Below are 22207 nucleotides of genomic sequence, written 5' to 3'. Positions count from 1 at the left end.
GGGGGGGGGGGGGGGGGGGGGAGGGACGGGGAGAGAGGCCCAGGGCTGGTGGCCACAGAGGCAGGTCCCTTCCTCAAGCCACAGACATCTCACTGAGGGGGCAACAGGTGCTCTGCAAGCCTCCATCTGCCCCTGGGCCAACATGGCCAAGAAGATGCCAGGGACCACACGGGCCCGGCCCCCCTCCTCCATTTCCCCTCCTGTCCCCCAGGACAGAGGCTTGATCAGAAGCTGGGCACTCCGCAGTCCCTGTGGCCAAGGCTGCACCTCTCAGTGGGCTGTCCTGATTTACAACGGGGGTCTGTGTGCCTACTGTGTCCAGCGCCACGCGCCAGCCCTGAAGGGACAACCCACAGCAGCCGCTGAGAGGCCTGGGGCCCCCGGTCAAAGACCCTCCCAGGTAGCTCCAGGAGCACAGCAGAGGGAGGACGGAGCCTGGGGGCCACTGTGCTGCATCTCAGAGCCCAGCCCCAGCTCAGAGGCCGGGCATGATGCTGGTCCAGAGCTCTGCTGGTGAGGCATGATGTTTCCAAGATGCAGGAGGGCAGGACCCGCAAGGCAAGCTCTGGTGACCTTGGGCACTGGTGCAAGCTGCCTACACGAGGCTCCTAACCTCGGGAGGTGAGCAGAGATGGGGCTCGGAGCTCCAGAGGGGTGGGTGACCAACACCACGAGTGCATCAATGCCTCCCTCCTCCCGGAGACGAGCGGGGGTGCCCATCCCTCCCTGGCACCCACACAACCAGCAGCTCAGCCACACGGGCCAGGCACAGAGCTCCCTCGGCCCTGAGCAGAGACCGGGCCTAGCTAGCCGCTCAGCCCCTCCTCCGGGTTCCGGGAGCAGAACTTCCCTGTACTGGTTCTGAGATGAGACCAAGTCTCGCTCGCTCGGAGCCTCAGTTGCTGGTCTCCCAGACGGGGATGCTACCGCTCACCTTCCCAAGTGCTGGGGGAGAGGGGACGTGTGAGCAGTCTTCAACCACATGAGCTTTGCTGAGTACACAGAGCCCAGCAGGACCCCCGGCGTTAACACCAGAGTCAATCCTGACGGGCTTCGCTCACGTCTGCCAGACGCAGCCCAGACCGCTGCGTCTCCACACGGACCCACGTGTGGAGGACCCAAGCCTTTCCAGGGCTGTCAGCAAACTGGGGGCAGGGAGGCCCAGGTGCGAACCTGCTCCCTCGAAGCAAGGAGGGGGCAGAGATCACGGCACATGGGGCGGGGGCACAGGACAGGGGCCTCCCCCGCCCCCACACTGCGCGTTCACTCCCCCTTCGGCCATCAGCACCGGGCTCATCCATTCTACCCCCAGAATGGCCCAGAAGCCACAAGAACGTTAGAGCTAGAGGTCACATACTGGAATCTCTTCCTGCTCAGGACACCTGCCTCGTACTACACACCTGGTCACTGCAGCGCGCCCACGGAGCAGCCTCGCTTTCTAGGGGACCTGGGCCTCGGGAGGGCTGGCCACCTGGCCGGGCAGAGCCTGCAGAACCGCACGACCGCCCTCTCAGGCCCGCTCCGGTGCCGTCCCCGCCACGGTTGCTTGGGAGGAAGCAAACGCTGACAGAACTGCCCCCTTCTGAGCCTGGGTTTCTATCAAGCGCACCTGGGGCTCCCGACAGCCCAAGTGGTGGCAGAAGGGACAGGTCAACGGAAGACGGAGAGGTCCAGGGGCTGGACTCTGGGAGGGCAGAGCAGAGGCCACTGGTGATTTCTGCACAGATGGGACAGGGTCCCCACTAGACCAGACCCAGCAGATCCTCGTGTCCCACCAGCCTGGGCTGGGCCCCAGCTCCGCCAGCCCGCGGGCGAGGGCCCTGACTCAGGTCGGGAGGGGGGCGGGACAGGGAGAGTGGAGACGGCAGAGACCGTCAGCGCGTGCGCCCGTCCGTCTGCCGCGTCCTGTCCCTGCCACACGTGCCTCGTGAATCTCCTGTGCCACCTCGCCGGCCTGCGTGCTCTCTGTACGCTGCCCCTGACCTTGGGCTCCACTCAGCAGCCAGAGGCCAGTGAGCCGGTCACCACCCGGACTTCCACCCAGAGGTCCCCCAAAGGGGACCTGTCCTGAGAGGCTGGTCCGCAGTCTGCAGGGAGGCGGGAAACACCTTGTCTGGGTCAGGAGAGCTGGATGATGGCCATCGCCCTCCCCCACTCCCTGGACCTACGCAGGCAGCCGCTGCCACGGGGGCTGCCCTACAGGCCCCCCAGAGAAGGCTGTTCTGGTGGCAGCACTGGCAAAACTCTGGGTGGGGGCAGCAGAGGCGGGTGAGTGAGGAGGACTGGCCACTGACTGTGATGGATGCTGGCTCAGCTGCCCGGCCAACAAGCCCACCTAATGCTCCCGGTCCAGGGGCTGGGCCCTCCGGAAGCTTGGTCACATCAGGACAGGGACAGGCCTCCTGCTGCGTGTGCTCGTCCGGCTGCTCTGGAGGCCGCCGCTCGGGACCCCGCCCACCTGCCATTCCACAACAATGTCACTGAGCAGGCGAGCCAGGTCCCTGCTCGGCTGGGCCGACGAGCTGCAGCTCCCGGAGTCGGGCGGCCCCGGCGGTCACGGCCTCCTCATCACAGGGAGCCAACAGTGGCTGCAGCCAGAATCCCACCCGCCTGAGCTGGGAGGAGCCGGCAGAGGCGAGATGAGTTGCCAGCAAGCGGGGCCCAGCAAGGTGGGCTGGCTCGCGGAGGGTCGGACACCCCACACCCAGCACCCGGCTGGCCAAGCGACCGCTGCTCAGCCCACGGGGCCCCTCCCTCCCTCTGGCCAAGGCTGTGGTATAGGGAGGGCGTGGGGCCTGGCACCACGTTCAGAAGGAATTTGGGGCCCCGAGCCCTGGAATAGCGCTTGTGTAGGAAACAACAGCCCCGCCCCCCGCAGAGCCCCTGGGTCGCAGGAAGATGGGCCTGACCAGCTGGAAGGCAAAGTGGAGAGAGCAGGGAAACCGGTGAGGGGCTGGATTAGCGAAGCCCCTTTGCACTGGGTGTTCTGATGACTGCAACCCAAACACCCTCACTCATCAAACGGGATTCTTGACAGCATAACCCACTGGGCTGCCGTCTTCCTCCCAGGCAGCCATTATCTTCTGTCCCCACACATATTCCCTGAGGAAGCCGGTGGGGCCAGAGACGCCTGGACACAGCAGGGGACAGGGAGGGCCATGCGCTCCGCGGACAGGACCCCCTCTTCCCTAAGTGCCCACTGAACAGACGAGAACCACAGCCGCCAAGGGAGAAAGGGCCTCTGCCACACAAGACACCCCCAAAGGCCGTCTCTGCCGCACCTCTGCCTCGCGCCGCACAGAGAGGGGCGGGGGACAAACGCGCACACGGAAAGCCCCTCTGCCACCCAGCTCCTGTCCCTGGAGCACCTGACTTCTGCCGGGGGGGGCAGTCTGGCCCCAGTGCCCACAGCACCTCCGTGGCGTGTACCCCAGGCGCGACTGCTCCCCCCCCACAGGGACGGTGCTGCAGGTCAGGGACGGGGGTGTCTGCCGGACTCCACCAGGGCAGACGTGCTGCGGGTGCCCCCCCCCCCAGCTGGGCCTGTGCCCGCCTGGCCTGACTTCCCAACGCGGGACAGCCCGCCACACAGGCCGACACTCGCGCGTCTACACGAGGGACGGGCACAACCCTTCAAGGGCTGAGCAGAGCCGGCACCCCCCGGCAGCCGACCTCAGACCCCCATCTGGTGGGGCTGCGACCTCCGCCGGTGTCAGCAGGAGCAGGTTGGGATGCAAATCCAGGGTGGGGGCTTCACGGGGAGGAAGGTGACAGGCTGTTCAAGGGGCCTGTGGAGGAACCCTGGCATGCAGGGTGGGGCCGGGGGCCCCGCTAGTCCTGGGACGCTCACAAAGGACAGGAAGCCCGGGACAAGTGCTCCCTAAGCTGGCCCTTCTGCCTCTCTGGTCATGGGCGCCCCCCGACTTGATGGGACCTGAGGGGAACTGCTGCGATGGCCGGAGAGCCCCACACCGGCGTCAGGACAACGGGTCTCTCCCGGCTCTGCCCCAGGGGCTCGGGGCCTCGGTTCCTGGGAGGTACACACGGGCGCCGCTGGGCACGAGGCTGCGGCTGGCTGAGCAGGGTTCAGGACCCACGGGCGGTCCTGGGACGAGGGCGCCGCCCTCCGCCCACCAGCCTCACCCCGCGCCGCCACACTCCAGGCCCACTCAGGAAATTCCACTTGCCTAGAGATGACACACACGACTTCTCATCACGCCCTGCGTCCAGGCTCCTAGAGGGCTGGGTAATACGAAGCGTGGCGAGGAGTGCGTGGCGAGGAGCGCGCGGAGGGCAGGAGGTGTCCGCACGCGGTCTGAGAGCGGCGAGGCTGCCGGGGCCACAGACGGCGCGGGGCCACAGACGGCGCGGTGCCACCGCCCCCCAGGCCACGTGGTCCCAGGGCAGCAGAGCAGGCCGGCCTGGCGCCCTGAGGGTCACAAGGTGGAACGACCCCATGTGCGCATGGGGAGAGGCCGTCCGGGCCAGCAGCCTAGAGGGTCTGCGGCCCCGCGGAGACGCCTGCTGGCCCTGGCTCATGGGATGTGAAGGGGCTTATTATTCAAGACACGTCGTTCTCCTCATAAAAAAATCAAAAGAAATCAGTGCCTGTCGAAATGTCTCCACACAAGTGCACATCAGCAAGCTGGCTTTTCTTAGTCCTCGGCGTTAATAAACATGAGCAGCCGGGCGCCATGGTGGGGAAGGGAGGCTCTCTCCTCAAGCGTCTTGTTTTACACGCCCGTCCAGGAGCGCGGGTCTGGGGCACACGCCTGCCCGCCCCGAGGAGGGTCACAAACCTCCGGAGCGGAGCTCAGAGTCCACGTGTGTGCTCGCCCGGCCAGGACACCGAAGGAAAGACCCCCGACCCAGAGGTAACATAGGAGAGGAACACCTGTCTGTAAGCGTTCCGGCGGGGCACAACGGGGACCCCGTAAATGCAGACACAGCAGCATTCCTGCGCAGAAGAGCAACCGTCCCACGATGTCTGGACCCCAGAGGTTCACCCTCATCTCCCACGAAACCTAACAATTTCTACATTGGTTGGGGGAGCTAGATACGTTCATTCCAGGGAGCACATAAAAGTAAACAAGAGGTGCCAGGAAAATCCTGCAGGAGAGGTCACGGGGCCGGGAAGGACGGGGCGCACCAGCCGGGGGAGCCACCCGGGCCCGAGGGGGCGGCCCCACACCCCAGCGCGGACAGGCTGTGCAGTAAGCGGTCCTGGGGCTACCGGGAGGAGCCCTGCTGGGGAACAGGCTGATGTCGGGCTTTGTACCCAAACGCCGCATCAACGCAGACTCACACGTGAAAAACAAAACCGCCGTGGAAGAGCCCTGCACAACCTGAGCCCAGACGCAACGTCAACAAACGCACCTACAGAAAAACCCGAAGACCAAAACCTGTCCTCCGTTAAAAATGCCTCAAGCAAAGTCAAAAGACAGACGATCAACTGGAAAATACAGTCACAACTTAAAACAAAAACACCTCAACTCCTCAAAATACAAAAAGCTCCACAAAATCAACAGGACCAACAACCCATCTGAAAAACGGACCACGGACATTAGCACACACGAACGTACTTAAGGGCCCTCACTCCCGCGTGTAATGAAAGGACTGAAGGTTGAAAGTATACTGGCCTACCCCCCCACCGGCAGAAGATCTCCCGGCGTCACAGCGCACTCTTGGTGAGGCCGCGGGGAGCCGGCGCTCTCCTAGGCTGCGGTCGACGCCATCCCACAGCAGAATCTACCGGAGTAAGTGCAGGTACCCTCTGATCCCATGATCTCCCTCCAGAAGTTTATCCTACACACACACACACACACACACACACACACACACACACACACACACACACACACACACACACACACACACACACACGGAGATGCCATACACAGAGCCCTTTGCTCCGGTCACCCCCTCTGGGGCTCACCCTCCACCCACGCATCCCCAGCACATGGCCTGTGGGGTTCGGCGCCTCCAGGAAGGAACCCAGAGAGCACTGCAGGAGTGTGGGCAGAGGGCCAGCCAGGGGCAGGACATGCCCGAGGGCGTGGTCAGCAGCCAGACAGGCCACAGGGGAACAGAGCAGGAGGGTTCTAAGAAGCAGAGGTCAGGCCTGCCTTCGGCTCAGGGCTCCCTGGCAGGTGGGGGCAGGGAGGTCTGTCCCCGGGGGGGCCCAGGCCAGGCAGGAGGAACCTGCAGGTGGAGGGAACCAGTGGGCACCTGGGGGGCCATCCTGTCACAGCGTCAGAGGGAAGAGGGCAGCACAGGGTGAGGAGGGCAGCATCCCCCCCCAACCTCGTATTCAAGAAGAGGGAAGGAGGTGGAGGCCGGGAGGGTCTGATGAGACAGAGCTGCTTGCCTGCTGACGCAGGGATGGGAGCGGGGACGGCTCCACGGGCACCGTGAGCTTTCCGCTCACAGGCAACCCAGCAATTTTCTACCCACTCCGTTTCCAAAAAAGATACTTATTTCAAATGTCACTGGGCTGCAGTCTGGTCCCTTTCCTGAGCAGCGCTGCCGGCTGGCTACAGGCAGCCCCACCCAGCCCCGGAGGAGCCGGCGCGCGGGGTGGGCTGGGGGGGAAGTGGGACCTGCGCCCACCCCTGATGGTCACCTGGCTGAATAAGCAGCGTGATCAGGCAGCACGGAGGGGCAGTGAGACGTGGGCTCCACTCCCAGAGAAGAATTCTGCTTGATTACATGCTGAAGCATTTACAGGGAAGGGTGCAGATGTTTGCAATTTGCTTTAAAATGCATCAGAAAAATGTAAAAGCACTGATGGATGGCAGAGGGGTGGTATCAAGAGGCCCCCACAGTAAGATGCTCGTGCCCGGATGTGGGTGGTGGGTAAGCGGGTCTCCACGGAGGAATTCGCCCGGCTGCACGTTTGAGAATGCTCATCAAGCGCTAGGGCAAACCCAGGGGGCCGAGGGCCCAGAGTGCAAGCGTGCGGCCAGGCTGTGCTGTGCACTCGGGTGTCCGGCCAGGGCTGCTGACAGACACGCGTCCGCCGCCCCTCTCAGCTGCACCTCCAGAGCTTCATGTGGCCCGTGGCTGTCACCGTCCCCACATCTGGCCTATCAGAAACACGAATGGGGAAAGCACGTGTGTCGTCAAGGTAAGGCACGGGACGGCAGCGTTACTATTAACACTGGTGGGGCCCGGGCCCTGCTCGGCCGGCCTGGGAGCTGTCACCGCGGTCACCAAAGTGGCCTGAGGCCAGGGCCACAGGCCGCGGTGAGGGCCGCAGCCACCACCCGCACCAGAGGCCACCCACCGAGAAGAGGCCAATGGGACATGAGTCCTACCGCCATTCCGCAATCATTCTCTTGGCTCTGGGAAACCGAGGCCCGCCGCGGACAGGTGTGCGGGGCAGGGGCGGGGTGGGAGGGAGCAGGGGGCCCAGGGCCGTGGTGGCCAGCCCCTGGCTCCGGCAGCCACACGGGAAGCACAGGGCGCCCCCTGCCTCCAGGCCCAGCCGTCCAGGTGGTCTGCCCACTTCCAGCCCCGGGACATCTGGACCTGGCCCAGCCCATCCTGCCTCTACAGAAGGGGTCTGTGAGCCAGCCACTCGTGCACTGGCTGTGGGCCTTGGTCTCCCCATCTTTAAAGGGGGCGCGCACGAGACAGCAGCAGTCCCCCGCGGCTGGCGGGGGCCCCTCCGTGGGCTGGGGCACCGGGTCGAGCGTGGGAACGGCCCCGCCCCCGCAGCCCGCGCCCCACGCCGTCCGGAGAGCGAGGAGCAGGCTTAGATTGGGAACGGGAGCTGTTGCCTCACCAACCAGCTGTGAACTGATTACAAGAAGTTCTAACTAGTGGCGCTCCCTCTCCAAGCATATGTTCCCAATTAAGTCAAACTGCAGCTGATTTTAATCAATCTTCCTCGAAGCGGCCCAACTCGAAGCCTGTCTGCAGAGGGAAGAGGGGAGAGGGGGAGGGCATGTGCACAGGAGCGCCCCGCCGGCCGTGGCTGGACTGCGTGGGGCTCGCTGGGCAGCAGGGGCGGAGACACCCGTGGCGGGCCTGCTGCTTCCCAGGCCCCAGCGCAGAGGTGAAGGGGTGAGGTCTCTGCCCTCCACACGCGTTTCCTCTCCCCAGGCACCCCCCACGTGCACATGGTTATCCCAAAGTTATAAAGGACGAAGTGGGGGCTCACATGGGAAAGCCAACATGCCTAAAGCCACCCGGGCAAGGGACGGGACAGGTCCAGCTGAGGACCCCACGATGCCCTCCTGTTTCTGAGCGTCCAAGTCGTCTTCATACCCATTTCGCGGCTGCCTGGACCCCGGCCAGACCCAAGTTCTTCCTGTCCGCTCTGCGTGACCCGCACGGCCGCTCACCTTGCCCTGACTCGCCGCCTTCACTCCTGTCTGTCCTGGGGGGTCAGGGTTCCAGGGCGGAGCCCCGTGTCTCTGCACCCTCGGCAGGGCCTGGGCTCACCGGCGCTCGTCGTGAGCCGGAAGAAGGGACGGCGTCGGGGTCACACAACCGCTGCTTCCACGGCAAGCGCCCACGCCCTCTGGAGCAGTCAGCTCAGCCCTGCTCCCTGACCGGACGTTTCCTCATCAGGGAAACGGGGAAGCAGGACCTCCTACTGAGGACCGTGGACACAGGGAGAGGTCTGCAGAGCACAGTGATGGTGCGTGGCCGACCTTCCTGAGACGAGCCCCAGTCTAGGTGCGGGGACGGCCCTCATGGACTCGAGCTGCAAGCGGGAACATGGACAGACTGTCACGGCCCTCCTCTTGCTGCCGCTCAAGGTCAGAGACGGCACTGCCGCGGGACCAGCAAATGTCCCCAGGCCTGGGACACCCACCAGAGCAGAGGCGGCAGCGGTGTGAGGCTATCTAGAAGCCTCCACCACCCACTCCTCTGCGCTTCAGCCCTGCCACCCCCCGCCCCAGGGCCGTGGCCGAGCTCAGGGAGTACCGCCACATCCCCGCACACGCACCTGAGCCCCCAGCATGACGGAAACCTGGCCCCACAAGCCTGTCCCGGGCCCCCCCAGCTCCCACAGACACAGACGCCACCTGCCCCATGAGCAGGTGCCCAGCCCCTTGGCCGTGAGTAGCTCCAGGACTTGCTGCAAGACCTCTGCCCCGCCCGAGGGTCGGCGTGGAGCTCAAAGTATCTCCACCCAGGAACACTTGACACGGGAAGAGCACCGGACACCCCATCTCCCAGGATGGCGAACGTCCATCAGCCACAGTGCTCACCTGCACCGCACCCCAGAAACCCTGCCAAGAGCCACAGCGGGCTCCCTGGGAAAGGCCTGGAAGCCCAGAGGCAGGAAAAAGGGAAAGATTCCAGCAGGACTCACTGCACCCCCATCACGCGGTGGGGGGGCCTGGGCAGCCACGAGCCCCGCTCACAGGCTGTTCCTGACTGGACACGCAGGAGACACCCGCCAACCCTGCTCTGACAGGGCCCGGCTGATGGGCCGCTGGGGTCGACCTGCCAACAGCCCAGCTCTCCCTTCTGAGGACCGCGGCCCAATTAAACCAGTGCGGCTCCCAGAGCTGAACGCTGCGAGCCACGGCTCACGGCACCTCGCTTCATCAGAGCTGTCACTTCTCCCGACTCCAAGAATCGGTAACAAAAAAGAGATTTGATTTGCTTCTAATAGGTGTCAAGATAAAACCAATGGCCTGTCCAAAATCTGGGTAATCACAAACCTGCAGGTTCCTTGCCACGGAACAATTTAGACAGGAGGATAACAGTGAAAAACAAAGTCGGAGTGAACGGTGTGAACAGCAGCGTGACCTCGCGGCTGCAGGCAGGTGGGGACGGGCCTGGATACGAGCCCAAACAGAGAAGGTCCCACAGGCCGTGGCCAGTGCAGGGGGAGGGGAGAACGCCGGTGGAGCACAGGCCCGGGGCCATGGGCTGGTGACACGCAGCCCGAAGGTGGGACACCCTCTGTGCTGGGCTCTGGGACACATGCTCTCAGCCAGCCAGGGGTGCGTGCGTCCGGGAGGGCCCCAGCTCGGTTGAGTCTGGTGACCCAGAAGATGGGACGTCTGTGCGTGCGGGAGGCACGGACACGCAGGAAGAAGCCGGAGGGCAGGGCACGCTTGCCGGGAGAACGCGGAGCTCTGGGAGGAGCCTCCAGCCGTGGCCGCCCGCCAGTACGCACCTGCAGGGTGAACCGCTCGAGCTGCATTTCCAGCATCTTCTTGTCCTCTTCCAGACGACTGCGCTCCCCTTCCAGCTCCTCAATCTTCAACCTGCAAGAAGAGCCGGACCATCAGGACATACACAGCAGCTCGCCCATCCATTCCGACAGACGGATGTGTGGGTGGGGGTGGGTGTGGGGGTGTGTCTCTCTCACGCCGGCCGGGAGTGCAGCCCACGTGTCTGTTCTGACCAAGATGGTTCTGCAGGGGGTCTTCACCGACCACAGCTCGGTGCGGGGCGGGGGGGGGGGGGGGGCTAAGCAGAGGCAGGACAGGTAGGAGCTTGCACGTGTCCTGTGCCTGGTGGTCCACTCCCAGGAGGTGTGACCACATGTCACAGAGGACACAGAACCACGGAGATGGCCTGGAGAGAGATGCGGACTAGGGGGGAAGTAGGCTCAGGGGACCGCGCAGCGTCCCTCCTCCGTCATGGGCCCAGAGGCTATGTGAAGGCCAGCGGCCGACACAGGCGAGCGGCAGGCTTCAGCTCACCGTAAGAAAGTCTTATTTTTGTCTTCATTTTTTAAAGTTAATTTTCTGAAAGGCACTATATTCACATGATTTAAAAATCAAAAAGTGTGTCCAGGAAGCAGTGCCCAGCACGTACACAGGCTGAGGAACAGGGCCTTCCCCACCACCAGCCAGAATGGAAAGCTCACATTTCATAGATTATTCAGGAAGGTCTTGGCTCAGGACCGAGAGATAATTATCTCTAGACTGAGAAGTGCTCCAGGACGGCCCAGCAAATCACACAAGATCTGAAAGGACCAAACTCTTTCCAAGAAACCTAATTGCATCTCTGAAAAAGCTCAAGAAGATTTATATGAATACAAAAACATTCAGAATCCAACAAGCCAAAATTCAGTGTCTGCCAACTAATCAAGGCCTAGCAGGCATTAAAAGAAGTAGGAAAATATGACCCATAATGAGGAGAATAATCAATCAATTGAAACCGACCAAGAACGGCAGACATTAAGTAGCACCCAAGGACATTAAAACGGTTACTAAAGTGCTGGGACACGGGAGCACCAGTCTGCTGTTGAGCAGCTCAGCGGGGTAAGGAGGAAAGAGCAAGACGACCCAATCCCTGGAGGGGAAGGCCCAGCACCCGAGCTGACAAACACACTGGATGGGCTAATTACAGAGTCGACTCTGTAGGAGAAAGGGTTTCACACTTGAAGACTATAGGAAAGAAAAGAAAAAAACAACCCAACACACAAAACACTGAAAACAATCCCGAGTAAAACAGACAAGAAAAGGAATATTTAAGACTGACAAGGTCGTGGGGCGCCTGGGTGGCTCAGTCGGTTGAGCAACTGCCTTTGGCTCAGGTCATGATCCTGGAGTCCCGGGATCGGGTCCCGCGTCGGGCTCCCTGCTCGGCGGGGAGTCTGCTTCTCCCTCTGACCCTCCTCCCTCTCATGTGCTCTCATTCTCTCTCTCTCTCAAATAAATAAATAAAATCTAAAAAAAAAAGGGCGCCTGGGTGGCTCAGTCGGTTGAGCGACTGCCTTCGGCTCAGGTCATGATCCTGGGGTCCTGGGATCGAGTCCCGCATCGGGCTCCCTGCTCGGCAGGGAGCCTGCTTCTCCCTCTGACCCTCCCCCTTCTCATGTGCTCTCTCTCACTCATTCTCTGTCTAATAAATAAAATCTTTATAAAAAAATAAATAAATAAAGTTTCATTGGGCGCCTGGGGGGCTCAGTCGGTTGAGCGACTGCCTTCGGCTCGGGTCATGATCCTGGAGTCCCTGGATCGAGTCCCGCATCGGGCTCCCTGCTCGGCGGGGAGTCTGCCTCTCCCTCTGACCCTCCTCCCTCTCATGCTCTCTCATTCTCACTCTCAAATAAATAAATAAAATCTTTAAAAAAAAAAAAAAGAAAAGAAAATCCCCTCTAGGGCGCCTGGGTGGCTCAGTCGGTTAAGCGACTGCCTTCGGCTCAGGTCATGATCCTGGGGTCCCCGGATCGAGTCCCGCATCGGGCTCCCTGCTCGGCAGGGCGTCTGCTTCTCCCTCTGACCCTCCCCCCTCTCATGTGCTCTCTCTCACTCATTCTCTGTCTAATAAATAAAATCTTTATAAAAAAAATAACAAATAAATAAAGTTTCATTGGGCACCTGGGGGGCTCAGTCGGTTAAGCGACTGCCTTCGGCTCAGGTCGTGATCCTGGAGTCCCCGGATCGAGTCCCGCATCGGGCTCCCTGCTCGGCGGGGAGCCGGCTTCTCCCTCTGACCCTCCTCCCTCTCGTGCTCTCTGTCTCAAAAAAAAAAAAAAAAAAAAAAAAAAGACTGACAAGGTCGTCACTGAGCTGTGGGGCGACTTCACGGAGCACAACGTCCGTGTGGGTGGAGCCCCCGGAGGAAAGGACAGGGAGGGAGAGAAGGACAAACACTGCAAGAAAGTGCCGAATCTGATGAAAAGTATACACAGATCTAAGAAGCTCAACAAACCCCAAGCACAAGACAGAGACCCCTTTGCACATGACAAAAAGAAAAATCTCTGAAATACTGAAATACGAAAAAAGTGCCAACCTAGAATTCGATTCCCAATGAAAATATTCATAAAGATGTTCTGAGGCAAACGGAACCTACAAGAACGCGTCACCAGCAGACCCGCTCCACGAGGGGGGCCAAGGGAAGCCCTCGCAGCAGCAGGACGGGGACCCTGCGTGGAGACTGGGATCCACGCAAAGGGGCGAGCAGCAGTGGAGAGCGTGGCTACCCTGGCAAGTACGTGGTTTTCAATTTCATCTAAATCTTATAAGGACGCTGAAATTACTAGCTTCTATTTGCAGCTGACGTACCGTTGACAAACACCATCACACGAGTTTCAGGCGTGTGACGCCGAGCCTCTGAGACTACGGACGTCAAGGAAGGCTCACCACGGTGTAGCGACTACGGGCGTCACCGTCTGTCTCCACACGAAGTCACTGTGTGGTCCTGGGCTGCGTTCTCTGTGCCGTACGCCACACCCCGAGACTCACCCGTTTTATAACTGCAGGTCTGTAGCTCCTAATCCCCCCACTGGTTTGCCCACCCCTGCCCCTCTGGTAGCCAGCAGTTTGTTCTCGTATCCGTGAGTCGCTTCTGTTTTGTTTCACTGGACCACTCGTTTCGTCTTTGAATTCCACGTGAGTGCAACGCTACGGCATTTGTGTCTCTCTGACTTAGTTCACTGAGCATAACAGCCTCGAGGTCCATCCATGTCGTCACAAACGGCTAGATCTCATTCTTTTTTATGGCTGAGTAATATTCCACCGTGTAGATACACACGGCATCTTCTAGCCAAGACACAAAAGCACATTACTATTTTTTGAAGAGACCGTTTCAACAACACTAACAAAAGTGTCCTGGGGTCTGAGGTAGAAGTCTGACTAGAATGTGTGACACGCACAGGGGCTCAAGGGGAACATCAGACACACGGGCTTACGAGGCTGCCCGTGTGGGAAGGTACGGCATCGCTTGCAGGAGGATTGTGGTAAGTGGAAGATGTGTACCGTAACCCCGAAAACAACCCCCAAAATAGCCAAGAGTGACAACTAGTAAGTGAAAAAAGGAAATACAATGAAATAATGACACACACCCACTGAATGAGAAAGAAGCCAGAAAATCAGAACGGGGAATGCAGAGGAAGAGCTGAGACGAGAAGAAGAGAGTGAGACCCAGCTGTACCGGCCGCCACATGACATGTGCGCCGCCTACCCACCCGCCTACACGCAGGCCGTCAGAGTGGGCAGAACAGCCCCACTACGCGCTGCCTCAAAAGAGCGCTCCTGACACGGAGAGGCAAAGCTCCATGAGACAGTGGCACGGGGAACACAGAAAGCTGGAGACCCCACTGGCGTCCAAGTCAGTTTCAGAGCCAGGAATGGCTCCCACGAGGCAAATTCAATGACAAAGAGGCCACTGGCCAGGAGAACACTACCGGCCTGAACACACACAGGCTCACGACAGAGCTTCAAGAGAGATGCAGCAAAACCTGGTAGAAAGGCAAGGAGAGATAGCCAAGCCCACGGTTACAGCCAGAGAGGTCAGTATCACGCTCTCGATAACTGGCAGAATGAGAAGCAAAAACCCCAGAAGGAAAAGCAGACAGGAACAACATGACCAGCCAACTTGACTCAGTGTCCGGTGGAAGCACTCTGACCACCACAACAGAGGGCAGTCCTCTCGGGCGGACACACATTCGTGAACACAGACAGAGGCTGGGCCACGCAAAGAGGCTCAACATGTTGAAAAGGATTTTAGTAATTCAAAGTATCTTCCGTGACCCTAATGGAATTGAGCTAGAAAAGAAGGATAACTGGAAAACATAACACAGCATCCAAGAACACAGAGCACGTGGAGATCAATCCGGAGAAGCTGTCGGAGGCCCACCCTCTGATAACTATGCAGGGGTCCGCTGAGCGGAGGGGAATTACCATCAGCCCAAACACATGGAGATACACGCGGCTGCAGCTAGAAGGCCAGCCTGCCAAGACCTCACTTCTCCCCACACTGTTAGAGAATCCAAGCCATCCCAGTCAAATCCCACACATTTCTCTGTACAAACGGACAAAATGATTCTAAAAGTCATGTGGAAATGTAACAGGCCCAGAATGCTCAAAACAACATTGGGGAAAAGGCTGGAGAGCTAACAACCTAATTTCGAGAAATCGTCATAAAGCCAGAGTGACCAAAACAGCCTTGGTCTGAAGTCAGACTGAGGAAACACAACAGAGCCCAGAAATAAACACCTACACATGGACAGCCTGTTCTGATAAATATTCTAAGGCAATTCAGCATAGAAAGGATGCTTTCTCTTTTTAAAGATTTATTTATTTTAGAGAGAGCGAGTGCACATGAGCGGGAGGAGGAGCAGAGGGAGAGGAAGACTCTCAAGCAGAGTCCCCGCTGAGCATGGAGCTGGACGCGGGGCTCAATCTCATGACCCTGAGATCACGACGAGCCAAAATCAAGAGTCAGACACTTAGTCGACTGAGCCACCCAGGCTCCCAGAAAGGATGTCTTTTCAACAAATGGTGCTGGAACAGCTAGGTATTCGTTAAAAAAAAAAAAAAAAAAAAAAATCCTCCAATTCTGTAATGTGTGTAATATAAAAAACTAACTCAAAATGGAAATAGAAACTTCCATGTAAGTCGGAAAATTATAAAATTACTAAAGAATATAGGGTGAAACCTGCGAATCTGGGATAGGCAAAGTTTCACAGCTACAATATCCAAATAAATCATCACAAATAAAGAGAAAACACTGATACAGATTTCTCCTTAAAAGCCTCACAAGGCAGCGAAATGGCGAGCCGCAGGATGGGGGGAGATGCGTGCAAGGCAAGTATGTGACAGAGGACCTGCACCCAGAACAGACGAAGAACGCTCAGACTCAGCAAGGAGCAAACCGTCGAGTAAAAACTGGACACGAGTGGGAACACTTTGCAGAACAAGACCCCCGATGATGACAAACAGAGACGCTCAACATCATGTCAACATCATCGGTCGTTAGGGAAACAAAGTGCACACCACAAGCAGGGCGGCCGCGCACCGATTCCGGGTACAGTGGGAAAGGCTGCGGGCCAAGTGCTGCTGTGGAGGCCCTGGGGGGCCGTCGGCTGGTGGCAGGGATGCTGGGCGGGGCAGCCACTCAGACAAGCAGATTCCTAAAACAGGGCAGCACACAGCAGCCACCGTTCCACACGTCGGCAGTGACCCGAGAGAACAGGAGTATATCTCCACACAAGGACTTTATTTGTAACAGGAGGCCGCTTTGTCTGTGGCGGGCGAAAGCCGGGGAAAGCGAATGCCCACCTCTAGTGCACGCAGGCAAACCGCAGCACGTCGACCCGGCAATCTACGGGAACACACCACTGATCCGCACACGCTGCAGTGTCAGAACTGTGAAGCCGGGCACAGAAGAGTGGACACTGCGCGAGTCCGTTCCTCTCCAACTTTATCAAACGCCAGCCAGTCCACTCGAGTGAGAGCAGATCAGGGGCTGCCTGGGGTGGGGGAGGAAGGGAGGCTTCCAAGCCCTCGAGAGCAAACGTCGGGGGTGACAGGCAGGTCCAGCACCTGGAGTGTGGTGACCGTTTGACAGGGGCGTGCGTGTCTGTGAGAACATCACACTACACTCTGAACATGTGCAGCCTGTTGTCGGCCATACCCCAATAAAGCTGCAGAAACACCTGCTGACGTGCACCACCCCACACCCCCACGAGCGCTGCTGCAGGCCCCCCCCGCCCCCCCGCAGAGGCGGGAGCACTGGCCAGAGCGCGGACATGCGCCCCCCTCGCAGACGGGCTCCTGCTGGGTCAGGGCTTCTCCGAGGGATGGACAAGGAGGCGCCCCCAGGAGTGGGGGGGGGGGGGCCCAGCACCTGCCGCCTCGGGGAAGCAGCCTTCTGTGGGAAGGACCACTGCATCTTGGGCGCAGGCTGCATGAGAAGCCCTGCTAGGCTGCTGTGAAAACAGGTTACGGATTCTGAAGGCTCGTGAGCAAATGTTCTCGAGGGCTACATTCAAATAAGCACATGCGTGGCTGTAGGCATATCGATAAGACAGCTTGCTGTAATCCATGCCGCTGTCAGAGAACAAACCCACATAAATAACGCTTGTTTACGTGTTTTAAGACAGAGCACCTCCTTTCCCTGGGTCTCCTCTTCAGGCAAACTGTTACCTCGCTGAGGGAGAGAGAATAAACCGCCTGTGTTCCAAAGCTCACAAGGCTGCTTTGCCTTCAAGTGGTTCAAAGCAAGCAGCTGTGGCGTGAGTTTCTAGAAACTGTCCTCCATGTTCCTGAGACGAGGGGGCTGCTACACAAACCGGACGACATCCCGGATCACCTCTCGAGAAGACGAAGCCAGTCAAAGCAGGGTGTGCACGGGACTCGGCGAGGAGAGGCGGCTGCTAGCCGCTCCCACTGGACCACGCAACGGTGATGGGGGAGGGGGTGCCAGGGGTGAGGCCCCAGAACGGCCTGGACAGGCACAGCCGGCGGCACTGGCCCATGACGCACCTGTCCAGCCTGAGCGCCCGCTGCTCCCACATGGCACGCACTCCCTGCTGCCTCCCCCTCCCCGACGGGCCCTGACCGTCGGCTCAGGACCGTGCTGTGCGTCACACGCCCGCCCTGTTTCCAGCACAGAGAGAAGGGTCGGGCTCACAGGCATAGATGACCGCGTCCACACGCAACAAATGTCAGATCTCGCAGTGGGGTCTGCAGCACAGAGAGGCTGCCGGCCCAGCTCTGGGGTCATCCATGCAAGGAGGGGGTCCTGCGATGCACTGAACGTCTGTGTCCCCCAGATTCTTATGCTGAAGCCCTAACCCCCGTGTGATGGAACGTGGAGGCAGGCAGGGTTCGCTGAGGTCCTGAGGGTGGTACCCAGTGATGGGGTAAGTGTCCCTGTAAGAGAGATACCCGAGGGCTTGTGCACACTGTCCCCCACCATGAGTACTCGGCAGGAAGGCAAGGCCTGCAGCCAGGAAGGGTCCTCACCAGAAACAACCACATGGCCCCCTGACCTCAGACTTACAGGCTCCAACAGGGAGAAAATAAATGTCTGTTGCTTAAGGTGCCCGGGCTGTGCCATCTGCCATGGCGGCCCGAGCGCGGAGGCAGATTTGGTCCCAAGGGGTGGAGGCCGCTGCGACAAGCCCCTGCCCGTGCGGACGCGGCTTCAGAGCGGGTGATGGGCACAGGCTACAGCCAGGAATCTGGGCACTGAGGGTAACTATGGGGAGGACTCCGGTGGAAGCAAAGAGCATGTTCTGGAAGGTGGAGGAAAGGAGGGCCTCACCACAGAGCGCAAGGAGTTTGGCTGAACCGTGTCCTTGCGTTGGTGGCACGTGGCTGTTCAGCAGAAATTGCTAAGCGGAGTTTGGAAAGAGCGACTTGCGATAAAATGAGAACCAAGGATGTGCGTCGGGAAGGAAGTGTCAGTGTTACGGACCCCTGGTCTCGTGCAATGAGGAGGCCTCACCTCCATGGACTTCCTCCCAAGAGCCCAAACCTAGGTCTCTTCATGAGACACGTCAGACAAGCCTGGCCCGGGGACGGCCACGGCCACCTGGCCAGTGCTGACGAGGTTGCAGGAAACAGAGAGAGACCAGGATGCTGTCCAGAGCAGAGGAGGCAGGGGTAACCAAAACCAAGGCGGGGCCCGGACTGGACGTCAGCGGGCAGATGAACGGCGCAGCCAAAGGATGACGGTACAAGCCCACAGCAGGTGTGTCCAGCGGAAGATGTTCGAGATGACGGGAAACATGCCCATGGGAGCTCTTGTCCTGTTTTTGCAAGCCTCCTGCAAACCAAAACTTAATCCAAAATGAACAGTTGGCATGAAAGAAGGTTACAATATCACCCTGGACAAGATACTTAACTCCTTTCTCACTTCCTTCATCTATAAAGTTGGGATAGTAATAGTCCATACTGGGTTTTTTACAGCTTGTTTTAAGAATTAAATGAGTCAGTGCTTGGCACGTAGCAAGGGCTCACGCAAGAAAGAAACATGAAAAAAAGGAACGGCGACAGGAAGAAGGGAGCGAGCCGAAGCGGCTATGTCGACGTCGGATGCAGGGTGGACCAGCCAGCGGCCCACCCGAAAGGGGCCACGACGACACAATGTGCAGACACAGCGCGGAGATCCCGCGGGCTGGGTCCCAGAGCCACAGAAAAGCGAATCGAGCGAGTGTTTTGGTTCCCCGTGCACACGGCAGCCTGCGGGGTCTGCAGGAGCCGCGGGTCCTACAGAAGTGCACTCGCCTGAACGAAGAAACACCTGACCGCTAACAGTGCTAACCACCACCTGGGCCTCCGTGAATCATAATCACTGACCACCAATCATACCACACGTAGGAACAACAGAGTCGAGACTTCTTGCAGGAATTACCAAATGTGACATGGACACAAAGCAAACACACACTGCTGAGAACGTGCCTGGAAAGGGGTTAGTTCAGCAGCACACAATAACCCTCAGTGTGCTTGCTGCTAAAAGCAGAATGTCGAAATGCACGAAGCAACAGCGGGCCGCACTGGAGGGAGAGAAGAGGAGAGTGGGAGTGCGGCTGGAGCCCTCACTCCTACTCGCAGCAACAAGCAGACGCTGAGGCAGAAGGGGCCGCACGGGCCATGGGCCAGGCAGGTCTAATGGACACGGGCACAATGCACCCCCCAGGACAACAGAGTCCTTCTCAAGGACAGGTAAGCTTTCTCCAAGACAGGGCGTATTCCTGCGGCATTTAACGAACCTTAGCACATTTTTAAAAACTGAAACTGTATAAACTATACTCACAGACCATAATGGAATTAGAGGTCAGTAAAAGACAAGTAGCAGGAAAATCTGTAAACGTCTGAAAATCTAACATCGCACATCTAAATGACACGTTGTTTGGAGAAACGACTGATGAGATTCTGAAGTACGTTTACGTGAATGAAACGAGAACACGACACCACACTGCGGCATGCAGCTGAAGCAGTGCATGAACACTTCTACTGGAAAACAAGATCTCAAATCATAATCCAAGACTCCACCTTAAGAAACTAGAAAGAAAGGGGAAAAAATCTACCCAGAGCAAGCAGAAGGACGGATATATAAAGAGCAGACGTCAGTGAAACTGAAAACAGAAGAACAAAGAGAAAAATAAAAGAAACCAAACACTGGTTCTGTGAAGAGGCCAATTAAACAGTGAACCTCCAGCAAGACTGGCCAAGAAAAGAAAAAACAGAGGACACAAAGTCATCATATCAGGAACGAGAGGCTTCCCCTACAAATCCTGCAGACAGACAAGAAAGGAGCTGTGTGCACAACTGCGTACACAGAACCTTGACAGTTTATATGGAATGCACCAATTCTACAATCTAGCCGAGTTCTCCCAAGATAAATGACATAGCCTGGGTAATTCTAGGACTCGTGAGGACATTACGCTGCTAGTTAAAAACCTCACACACAAAAACATCTAGGCTTAGTTGGTTTTACTGGGTGCAAACATTTAAAGAAGAAGTGATGCCAATTCGACACCATCTCTTCCAGAAAACAAAGGAGAAGGGGATGCTTCCCAACTCATTTCACTGGGTCAGCATTATGCTGCACAAAACCAGACAAGAACAGCACCAGAGAGCGACAGACCAGCATCCCTCATGAATATGGACACAAACTCATCAACAAGACATTAGCAAGCTGAATCCAGCAATACGTGAAAAGGTCAATACATCACAACCAAGGAGGGCTCATCTTAGGGTGTCAGGATGGTTCAATACTGAAAAATAAATCAACAGAATCTGCCATGCTGACAGTCTAAAGAAGGAACACCACATGATCATTATCAGTCAATTCAAGGAAAAAGGACCCGAAAAAATTCAGTATCCATTCGTGGTAAGTCAAGAATAGAAGGGAACTTCTACATCCTGATAAAAGATACCTACAAAAAACCTACAGCTCACCTCATTCTCAGTGGCTAAGACTGAATGCCCTCCCCCAAGGCCAAGACCAAGGCAAAGGTGTCCACCTTCATCATCCCACCTCCACACTGTACAGAAGTGCCAACCAGCACAAAACACAAGGAAGGAGACCAAAGGCATACCACTCGGCAAAGACGTCAAACCGACCAAATACATAGACAACAGAATATCTATGTAGAAACGCCCAAGGAACTGAAACAAAAGAACCCTCAAAAAACTGATGAGAAAATTAATTAAGGTTTCAGGATACAAAATGAATAACTAAAAAAATCAATCATTTCTATGTAATAGCAATGTACGATAGTAAACCAAAATAAAACAAACTTCAGAACTGATATGAAAAGACATACTTAGGTCCAAATCTAATAAAATTAGAAATGAAAGATAGAACATTACTTCTAAGTTTGTTGGAAATAAAAAGGACTGCCAGACAAGACTGTGGACAACTCTACACAGACTGGATAACCAAGACTAATTGCTAGCAACTCACAAACTACCAAAACTGACACAAGAAGAAACAGAAATCTGAACAGAATAGTACTAATGAGGAAATAGAAGCAGTGATAAAACAACAACAAAGAAAAGCGCAGGACCGGATGGCTTTGCGGGCAAATTCTACCAAACACTTACAAGGGAATTAACACCAATCCTTCCCAAATTCTTCCAAACAGTTAAAGAAGAGGGCACCCTTCCAGATTCATTCTACAAGACCAGCATCATGGTGGTCCTGTAGCCAGGCAAAGACACCACGAGAAAACCACAGACCAATAACCCTTATTCAACAGACGGGTAAGTTCCTTCCAACTTCACCTACAACACTCAACCTACGAACAGCTACGAACAGAGAGGAACTTCAACATGACAAAGGGCACTTTTGAAAAAACCCACAGCTATTACCAATCTCATTGGTACAAGACTGAAAGGTTTTCCCCCAAGATCAGAAACAAGACAAGGATGCCTGCTCTTACCACTTCCATTTTATATACTACTAGAAGTTCTAGCCCAAGCGATTAGGCAATAAAAAGAAATAAAAGGTTTCCATATTAGAAAGAAAGAAATAAAACTGTATTTGCAGCTGCCACAATCTAGAAAACCCTAAAAATCTGCAAAACAAACACACACCTGTTAGAATTAATAAATGAATTCAGGAAGCTGCAAACTACAAAATCAATTATGTAAAACTCAGTTACATACCTATCTACTAGTAATGAATAATCTCAAAAGGAAATTAAGAAAACAGTTCCATTTACAACAGCATCAAAAAGAACAAAATACTTAGGAATTAATTTACCCAGGGAGGTAAAGGTATGTATGTTGAAAACTGCTAAACATTACTAAAAGAAATGAAAGAAGGGGCACCTGGCTGGCTCAGTCAGAAGAGTATGCGACTCTTGATCTCAGGGTTTTAAGTCTGAGCCCCACGTTGTGTGTAGAAATTACTTAAAAATGAAATCTTAAAAAAAAAAAAGAAAGAAAGAAATGAAAGAAAACCAAAATAAATGGAAGGCATCCCATGTTCAGGGATAGGAAGATTTTAGTGTGGTTAAGACCTCTGAAGAGTCCAAATAATC

General features: G+C 56.8%; 1 protein-coding gene across 1 annotated transcript in view; it reads right to left on the bottom strand.

Annotated features, from left to right (window-relative positions):
- MAD1L1 (mitotic arrest deficient 1 like 1) overlaps positions 1-22207 on the bottom strand; it is a 285464-nt gene that overhangs the window by 77012 nt on the left and 186245 nt on the right. Inside the window, exon 13 of the mRNA XM_044915187.1 lies at positions 10145-10235. Within this exon, the coding sequence (XP_044771122.1) occupies positions 10145-10235 (91 nt within the window). The remainder of the gene's footprint in view (positions 1-10144; positions 10236-22207) is intronic.

Source organism: Neomonachus schauinslandi, chromosome 5 (genome assembly GCF_002201575.2).
Source record: "Neomonachus schauinslandi chromosome 5, ASM220157v2, whole genome shotgun sequence".
In the NCBI taxonomy this organism is placed as follows: domain Eukaryota; kingdom Metazoa; phylum Chordata; class Mammalia; order Carnivora; family Phocidae; genus Neomonachus; species Neomonachus schauinslandi.
Note: the sequence above shows the minus strand (reverse complement) of the source record. Positions and strands in the feature narration are given on the sequence as shown.